Raw genomic sequence first — 10626 nt, 5'->3', positions numbered from 1 at the left:
TTTGACATTTAGATTACTTCTAGATTACTTTTGAACTAACTTGCCTTTTTTATAACACATTTTTCATATGGGTTGCAAATGAATTCACATGTCATTTACATGGCCATTCCAAAACTGACACACAGTAGTAAAATGCAATTTTAAAGTGAAAAATTAATCATTAAGTTATAAACAAATGTATTGCCATTGCTTAATTTGCAATTTAATATATGTAAAAATAACTGTTTTGAAGTTATAAACACTTTAAATGGAATACAATCTAATTAGAAGTACTGCCTTTTTGTAATCTGATAACAGTACATAATACATATTACACATAATCTATTACTATACAGCATTGAATATGCTTAGACTATATAAGCAAGGCTTCAGAAATGGAAACACTTGTAATATTTTTTATCCTGCAGAAAAAGTCAGTGCCTGAACATAACATAAACATATAAACATATCTTTTTATGTCACTAAAAGATTAATTACTTCTCAATGCCGATTTTGATCTTCCAGTCCTCTTTGTCAAGGGAATGAAACCAGCCTTGCATCAGCAGAGCCCACTGAATGCCAAAGGCTGCGATGAGAAAATTAAAGCCAACACCACCAAAACTGTAACGCTTCAGAAAGGTCATGAGGAATCCAAAACCAACAAAGATCATCACATGCACATCCTGAAAACCTGAGATACAGCGACAACAACAACACATAAAGTCACTGCTTGATAATAAAAATGTTGGATACAAGATACAAGACACCAAATTGCATCAAATCAAGTCGATGTGTTACTTACTTGCATATCTATAGTAAAAGTCATTCTCTAAATCTGTGGAAATATTGTTCTTTTTCCGTGTTTCGATCCAATGGGTGTCAGACTCCTCATTATAACGGATGAACACACCAAATAGGATGATCATAGCAATCTGCCAGACAAAGCAAACCGCAGGGAGACTGATTCGAATATTGGTGTTTTTGACCATTTCAGGTTTTGCAGATTCTCTCGAACAGACGTTGTGGAAATGACAGTCAAATTCCTTTCTTGTTAATTTAGTCTGTTGCTTTCAATAGTAACATGTGACTCACCTTTTGTCATAAGGTTTTTTTTATAGTGAGGTCTGGAGGTGTGTCGTGATGTCATCAAATGTCCACTCCCATTCCCAAGACATACGATGACATACACATGACAACATGTTTGTTCAGTGCTGAGAAAAGAAAGAAATGAAGAGTCTGCTTTCTTCTGTGATAATTATGTGCTGAAGAAAGGTTTTTACATTCCATTTAGACTAGACTTTTTATATAAGAATTTAAATAAGCGTTTAAATGACCTTGAAAGTGCCTTGGATATTTATTCCACAATAATAAAGTGTGTGAATGAAAAAAAAAATCAATTTCATCTACCTTTATTTTTAATTACAGTATATACTTACATACACTCACCGGCCACTTTATTAGGTACACCTTACTAGTACTGGGTTGGACCCCATTTTTCCTTCGGAACTGCCTTAATCCTTTGTGGCATAGATTCAACAAGTTACTGAAAATATTCCTCAGAGATTTTGGTCCATGTTGACTTGATAGCATCACTCAGTTGCTGCTGCTGCAGATTTGTCAGCTGCACATCCATGATGTGAATCTCCCGTTCCACCACATCCTAAGGTGCTTTATTGGATTGAGATCTGGTGACTGTGGAGGCCATTTGAGTACAGTGAACACACTGTCATGTCTTGAGATGATTTGCACTTTATGACATGGCATGTTAACCTGCTAGAAGTAGCCATCAGAAGATGGGTTCACTGTGGTCATAAAAGGGATGGACATAGTCAGCAACAATACTCAGGTAGGCTGTGGCGTTGACACAATGCTTAATTGGTACTAATGGGACCAAAGCAGGCAAGAAATTATCCAGGCACCCAGTGTGGTCTTCTGCTGCTGTAGCCCATCCTCCTCAAGGTTGGACGTGTTGTGCATTTAGAGATGCTCATCTGCATACCTTGGTTGTAACGAGTGATTATTTGTGTTACTGTTGCCTTTCTATCAGCTCAAACCAGTCGGGCCATTCTCCTCTGACCTCTGGCACAAGGCATTTGTGCCCACAGAACTTCCGCTAACTGGATATTTTCTCCATTTCAGACCATTTTCTGTAAACCCTAGAGATGGTTGTGTGTGAAAATCCCAGTAGATCAGCAGTTTCTGAAATACTCAAACCAGCCCCAACAACCATGTCACGTTCAAAGTCACTTAAATCAACTTTCTTCCCCATTCTGATGCTCGGTTTGAACTGCAGCAGATCGTCTTGACCATGTCTACATGAGTTTCTGCCATGTGATTGGCGATTAGAAATTTAGCGATTAGATTTTTTTCAACACATTTCTAAACACAATAGTTTTAATTACTCATTTCTAATAACTGATTTATTTTATCTTTGCCCTGATGACAGTAAATAATATTTGACTAGATATTTTTCACTTCTATACAGCTTAAAGTGACATTTAAAGGCTTAACTAGGTTAATCAAGTTAACTAGGCAGGTTAGGGTAATTAGGCAAGTTATTGTATAAGGATGGTTTGTTCTGTACAAGCCAAAAAAAAAAAAATTTGCTAAAAGGGGTTATAATTTTGACCTTAAAAAGGTTCATAAAAAAATTAAAACTGCTTTTATTCTAGCCAAAATAAAACAAACAAGACTTTCTCCAGCTGAAAAAATATAATCAGACATACCGTGAAAATTTCCTTGCAAGAATAAAATGAAAAAAGGCAAAACATTCATTCATTTTCTTTTTGACTCAGTCCCTTTATTAATCTAGAGGCGCCACAGCGAAATGAACCACCAACTTACCCAGCATATGTTTTACGTAGCTGCAACCCATCACTGGGAAACATCCATACACACTCATTCACACTACAGACAATTTAGCCTACCCAATTCACATATACCGCATTTCTTTGGACTTTGGGGGAAAACAGCAGAACCAGGAGGAAACCCACACCAACACGGGAAGAACATGCAAACTCCACACAGAAACGCCAACTAACCCAGCCGAGGGTTGAACCAGCAACCTTTTTGTTGTAAGACGTACGTGCTACCCACTGCACCACCGTCCAGCCCAAAGGCAAAACAATTTAATGATTTGACACTATTGGCAAACAACAAGCCACCTACAGTATTTAGATTATTACTCACCCTGATCTCACGAGAAAATATAAGTATTTTACGTTTTGTCAGTTTAGATGCTAATTCGTACAAATTTGTACGAGTTCAGTCGTACGAAATTGTACGATTTTAAAAAGAAGGCGTGGCACCTAACCCCACCCCTAAACCCAACCGTCATTGGGGGATGAGCAAATCATACTAAATCATACGAATTAGATCGTACGAATTCATACGAATTAGCCACTAAATCAAAAAGTTACGAATTGCCATGAGATTGTGTTGGATTACTATATACATTTTTTATAATTAATTTCACTTATATTATTCGTCGCCATTTTTTAAGTGTACTGCATAAATAACACTAAATAAAAACAGTTGATATACAGTTTAGAATCTTGTTTTTATTTTTCTCTTTTTTTTGCTTGAAGCTCAACATCAATTTTACTTAAAAAATAGTTCTACTAAATTATACTAAAGGCTTTGCTTAATTATTCTTCAAATTTGCCTGTTGAGTGAAGTTTGATTTAAGCATGGCATTGTAGGTAGTGTCACTCAGATAAAAAGCCCCTAGTGTGAAAGATTATCCTCTCATGCTTACCTCAAACATGTGCAGTATGTACAGTTTACGCCATGGTATGTGCAATATTCAGCTTGCTGTCAAACATCTTCAAAACAACTCGCTAGAACACCAGACAATCATTTCTCACATTGAGTGATCATTTGCCACCTGAAGAAGAAGAAAAAAAAACTGCTCCAAAATCAATAATACTATAGGTTGAGATTTAATAAAATATATTTAGTTTCACACTGAGCAATCTGTGATAGGCTGATAATATCAATTGATTTATCTGTAGATATATTTTGTTTATTGGCCCTAAATATTAATATATATATATATATATATATATATATATATATATATATATATATATATATATATATATATATATATATATAAAGCATTAGTAATGAGAAATAATCTTCACATTGTTGCCATTTCTATTGCCAAAAAAATGTGATGGATGATAAGTGGGATTTACGTTTAATCTGTCTTTCGAATCTTATCTTATGTAATTCATATTTATCTAATTCATGTTATTCATAAAAAAAGTCATTTGTAGAACAAAATCAAACTAAAATGCTCAATTTAAAGATGAAAATGAATTGTTATTTTATATTTTTATATATATATATTTTTCCATTGTCCTTCAAAACTCTACAGTTTAACCACTTGGCATCTATAAACATAAACCTTTTTTGTGTAATCACTAATATTTGTTACACTGTATATATCAACAAGTATCAGAATGCTGTTTCATTTTTACACTCGGTTTTGACACTTGGTTTTCACAAACATTATTTGTGATCTCTTATTTGCATTGAATATGCTTTTTTTATATGTAGTATCACTTTTGTAAAATGATTTTAATGCAAACATCAACATGAAACCATATTGAAACATGAAACAATTTTTGAACCATATTTATATAATTTACACTAAAAAAATATCTGTAAAATGACCGTTTTCTTTATATTTTTTTCCACATATTTTTGCTTTTGAATTGCTTTATGGGATCTTGATATATCTTCATAAAAATCCTTTTTTTGACATTTGTAATAGTTTAAAGTGACATTTTGTCTGGGTTGGGGTTGTAAATTACAGTACAAAAAACTAGTCATAAGCTGCCAGACCATGTTATGTTATTTTACAGACTTGGTTTTCTTTATATTTTATATATATATATATATATATATATATATATATATATATATATATATATATATATATATATATATATATATATATATATATATATATATATATATATATATATATATAAATCTATATTATATTAAATAAAAAAAAATTTCTCTAAAATGTCAACAAAAGTCATCCTGTTAAAAATGTATTGCATTGTTGCAAGTTTCCTTTAATCTGAAAAGTGAACAGAGCAGAGATAAAAATCCCATAATGCAATTAACAACAGTAAATAAACCGAAAACACCCTTGAACATCTGTCAATTAACAGATATTTTTACAGTGTATTACTTAATTTCAAACTTGGAATCCAAAATGCATGACATGACATGAGTATTTTAGTGGGTTTATAAACTGATTATAATAATGGCTCAAAGTATAAACACAACATTTAATTTTTTCTGTGATTGTATAATCCAGGCATCAGAGGGTTAACAATAAATGCTTTGCAAGACTTAATATTTGCAGTTGAGTAACAGCCAAGGTTAAGATTTCTGAGATGCGTGAGCAGGAAGCATCCCTAAAGGCATAATATACAGCTGAGAGAAGCACACCCTAGTCTGTTATTGCACATGTACTTGTCACACCTGTAGTTTCATTCAACGCAGACATGTTCTGTTCAGTCACTATTAGGCAACATCACATGACATGATATGCACAGAAGAAAAGAAGAAAGAAAGAAAGAAAGAAAGAAAGAAAGAAAGAAAGAAAGAAAGAAAGAAAGAAAGAAAGAAAGAAAGAAAGAAAGAAAGAAAGAAAGAAAGAAAGAAAGAAAGAAAGAAAGAAAGAAAGAAAGAAAGAAAGAAAGAAAGAAAAAAATGTCAAAGTAAAATTTAGCCATATGTGGTTGCTGGAATGTTACTGTAAAAAATTATACAACAGCAACATTTGGTATTTTATGAATTTAACTTAGTTTAAAGTAAAACGTTTTCATTAACTGAAAAAACAACAACACTAAAAAAGGTAGACATGAGAAAGTCACTTAAATGAATCTGACTGCATTACAAAAAGCTTTACTTGTGGGAGCAAATATAATAATAATAATAATAATAATAATAATAATAATAATAATAATAATAATAATAATAATAATAATAATAATAATAATAATAATAACAACACAACAACAATAATAATAATAATAATAATAATAATAATAATAATAATAACACAACAACAACAACAGCAATAATAATAATAATAATAATAATAATAATAATAATAATAATAATAATAATAATAATAATAATAATATTATTATTATTATTATTATTATTATTATTATTATTATTTTTATTAATAAAAAAAGTTGACTCAACTTAAAATTGTAAGGCAACTTGCTGCAGGGCTTTTATGAGTTGACTTAACTTTACTCAAAAATGTCCAGAAGCTGGCTGCCATAAAATTTTAAGTTGAGTCAACATTTTTTTTACAGTTTTATTTACAACAATAAACACTATTATTCAAGTAATATAAACAATATTTATTTAAGAATATCATATGCAACTCTTGTGGTAAAAAATATACTAACAAAAATAAGAAAAGAGTAAAAAAAAGCTTTTTAAACTTGATTTTTTATTTGTGTCATTCATATAGTCATCTTTCATATAGTCTGCACTGAATTTATAGCTTTAATAATAATAATAATAATAATAATAATAATAATAATAATAATAATAATAATAATAATAATAATAATAGGCAACGCGGTAGCGCAGTAGGTAGTGCTGTCACCACAAAGCAAAAAGGTCGCTGGTTCGAGCCGCGGCTGGGTCAGTTGGCGTTTCTGTGTGGAGTTTGCACGTTCTCCCCGCGTTCGTGCGGGTTTCCTCCAGGTGCTCCGGTTTCCCCCACAAGTCCAAAGACATGCGGTACAGGTAAATTGGGTAGTCTAAATTGTCCATAGTGTATGAGGAGTGTGAATGAGTGTGTATGGATGTTTTCCAGAAATGGGTTGCAGCTCGAAGGGCATCAGCTGCATAAAGCATATGCTGGATATGTTGGATGTTCATTCCGCTGTGGCGCCCCCACATTAATAAAGGGACTGAGCCAAAAAGAAAATGAATGAATGAATAGTAATAATAATAATAATAATAATAAAGCATTGTGAGCATTCAAAAATAATACATTTTCTTGTAAATTAAGTGTTTATATCTACATATAGCAGTAAAATAGTCAAATCAGATTTTTATAGTATTTTATTAGAAGCCTATGCTTAAATGAATTATAAGATAAACAATAAGTGTAGAGGAACTTGTAAAGCAGTAAAGTACAGTTGTACTTTTTATAGTCTTTAACCACATTGTAAAACCCAACAGTCAACTTTATCAAATTAAATGAGTGTAGGTAACACAAAATTTACTAAAAGTTAATTCTACTCATTTGAAACTTTGTTTTTTAACTCAGTGTTAAATAATGAGTTAGGTAATGAGTTAAATAATTCAATTCAATTCAATTCACCTTTATTTGTATAGCGCTTATACAATGTAGATTGTGTCAAAGCAGCTTCACATAAAAGGTCACAGTAAATAAATACCACATTTCTTCAACTTAAATAGGATACTATAGATTAGGGTTTTTAACTCAAATGGTTTGTAGCAATCGGTTTTCTCAAACGATTATTAGGTCAACTTATTAGGTTTTACTGTAGTTTTTACTCAGAACTGTAGTTTAACTCAGTTGGTTTGAGTTTGGCTCTTCATTTATTGGGTTTTACCATGCTCAAATTGCTTCATTTACTCAAATGGATTAAGCTCACAGTACTCATTAAGATTAGTTTTTGATTGCAATGGTTTGTTGCAATCGGTTACCTCAAATGGTTTGAGTTACCTTAACTTATTGGGTTTTACAGTGCATTATATTATATTGAGTCAAGTGACTGGATTATCCTAACTGGCTGTGCGCAGTGAGTAAAAGCGGTGATATCATGCACAAGCTTATTACAATACATGTTCAGGTTATGTGCATGAATGACTTCTTAACAGCTTGATGCCATCTTGTCTGTTTTCACCACTGTCAAAATTTTCAACGATTAGACTGACAAGCATAAAACAGCAAATTACTGGAGTTATTGTTTTTGCAGATCTGTGTGTTTGAGGACCATTTAAAAAATGTTGTAAAACTTGAATGTTGTAAAAATGTGAAACGTCTTATTTAAAAGTGTAAGAAACAAAACAGAAACCTTTTACATTTATACCCTTAGTTTTAGTTTCTAGGAATAACCCTAATATGTGTATATAAAAAAAGAACACTACTTTTTGATTCTAACAGTGTTTACAGCACTTTGCAAATAATATTATAAAGACTTATTTTATCTCCACCAAAAAAACTAGCATCACAACATTATGCTTGTTGTTACGTTCACCATCAGTCTGCATATTTGCTGTGAATATTGAAGCCACTGTTTACCGGATATATTCTCTGGTGCTTCATTCCAACAATTCTTTAAGAGCTAGATATGTAACAATGAAAGTGACACGTGACACATTTGAACACCACGCGTTATTGCATAACCATACTTGTGAAATGAAGTTTCTGTTTATTAAACTGACTGCATTACTGTTGTTGTAATACTGATAAACAGTCAGTATACACTCAACTTGGACATCGTTATTGCACTGCTATTTCTCAAGTATTACACTTTCTATTATCATAATATATTGTTGACATTTTCTTTGACATGCAAGAAGTTTAGTTTTCTGAATGTGCCTTGTTTATCTTTATGTGTAGTTTCTCTTGAAATGGTCTTCATACTAGATAGTATAATGAGAGAAAAACTAAAACTGAAAATACTATAAACTTTGCACTCTGCCATGCCTCTGTTTATTCAAACTTGGCCAGTGATTTTAATAACATATATTTTATGAATTGAAAACAATGCTGTGTGGATGCAGTGCTAAACAGCTCATTGCATTTATACACATCCAATGGCATTTTTTTTAGAAGCTGTTGATATCCTGTGAAGTACTTACAGCATTGTATAAAGCTGTCAAAACAATGACAGGGATTCACATGCACATAAACAAAAAGAAACTTTGTTTTAACACCTGGATTGAACATACTGTAATAGCCAAGGACTCTGTTTACATGGACATCAGTAATCCAATTATTTGCCTTAATCTGAATACAGTTGCTTTTGCTGAATGTTCTTTTCATGATCCTGTTTTACATGTTATAGCACATAATTCGATTAATGTCATCGCGTCACCGCGCTATCCACATTCCCTCTGGAGTTTTATGTAATTATGTGTGTTTTATTTTTAATTTGTCGACTTTAACTGCAGTTTGGCACTTTCATTTTCATTTCATGCATGCCCCCCACGATAAACGAGATATTAAATGCGAGAATGAACTGCTGTAAGAGTGTTGTTTTAATGGAAATTGATACTGCATGCCGAATGTAAAAAAAAAAAAACCTCCGCATTTCTTGATGCATATGTCTGTAATTCTTCACTGACTTGATAAGTGCAGAGAACAGTGTCAAACAGCCGTGTGTGTAGACTATCCTGACGCAAAATGCGGCAAAAATCATATCAAAAAAAAAAATCTAAATCCTTAAGGTATTTACATGTCTGTACTGCACTTCAATAATGCGACTAAAATCATCATAGTCCACATGTCTTAATTCGACTTCTGATTAGTTTGTTTATGACCTTAATCAGATTAAATTAATCAGAAATCGATGTTTACATTGTAGACTCTTAATCAGAGTATTGTCTTTATTTAAATTAGGATTACTGGTGTCCATGTAAATTTACTCATTGTAGCTCATATGATGAGGAAAAACGAACTTTTGTCCTTTTTATGGTTGCATCTTGTTTTTTAATCATTTACATTACAAACATTTGGTACATGTATTCACGTGTTAGTCGAACCACAGGTCTTTAGTCTTGGTTGCAACAAAACAGTGTTACAACATGTTACAACACAGGATAAACTTATCCACATGAATATAATATTTTCATAATATTTAAGCTATAAATTTTAATTTAGTTAAGCTTTTATTACAATAATAATTCAATATAAAAGGTATTCACTGTTGTCATTCCAGAATAGTTGTCCTACTGTACATCGATTCAGTGTTCCCCATACTCTGTAGCTTATTAAAAACAAATGCATTTATAACATAAGCACTGGACACCACAGGGCTAAACACTACACCACTGGGTGTTTGACAGAGCACTTTACAAATCAGTGGCTATTCTTTGTAGTCAAGACATATTTACGAGACACAGATTACCTCCCATGCGCACTTTTTGTATCTTTTAATCCTCACACAGGCATCTATTGCAAAAAACAGACAATGATTAAGTGATTTTCTCTTTGTTTGCTGCCAGTTACCAATAACAACAGAACAAAGCAATTTTTTACTAGTCTGTACACTAGTGAAAAGTTTTGATTTTAAGATTTTAATAAAGATTTTAATAACAAAAAAAAAAAAAAATTACAAATAAAACATTTTTAAACTGAAAGTAGAAATATCAACCCAGACTTGTAAGAAGCCATAATCATTTATACAAGATTGCCAAATCAAAAGAATCCTTTTGGATCGCATAAGAGACAATCATTGAGTAAAGCCAAGCATAAAGACCCATCATAAAATAAACCAAAATAATAATAATAATAATAATAATAATAATAATAATAATAATAACAATAATAATAATAATAATAAATAGATTATTAATAAATAGAAATAAAAGTATTGTTAAATAACATCACCTTGTGTG

General features: G+C 31.5%; 1 protein-coding gene across 1 annotated transcript in view; it reads right to left on the bottom strand.

Moving 5' to 3' along the window:
- The window catches only part of rhcgl1 (Rh family, C glycoprotein, like 1), a 12763-nt gene extending 11683 nt beyond the window's left edge, over positions 1-1080 (bottom strand). Inside the window, exons 1-2 of the mRNA XM_056460133.1 lie at positions 782-1080; positions 478-670 (exon numbers count right to left, since the gene is read on the bottom strand). Of these exons, the coding sequence (XP_056316108.1) occupies positions 478-670; positions 782-968 (380 nt within the window). The 5' untranslated portion in view covers positions 969-1080. The remainder of the gene's footprint in view (positions 1-477; positions 671-781) is intronic.
- Between the last annotated feature and the right edge of the window lie 9546 nt (positions 1081-10626).

This window comes from Danio aesculapii, chromosome 6 (assembly GCF_903798145.1).
Source record: "Danio aesculapii chromosome 6, fDanAes4.1, whole genome shotgun sequence".
NCBI lineage: Eukaryota > Metazoa > Chordata > Actinopteri > Cypriniformes > Danionidae > Danio > Danio aesculapii.
Note: the sequence above shows the minus strand (reverse complement) of the source record. Positions and strands in the feature narration are given on the sequence as shown.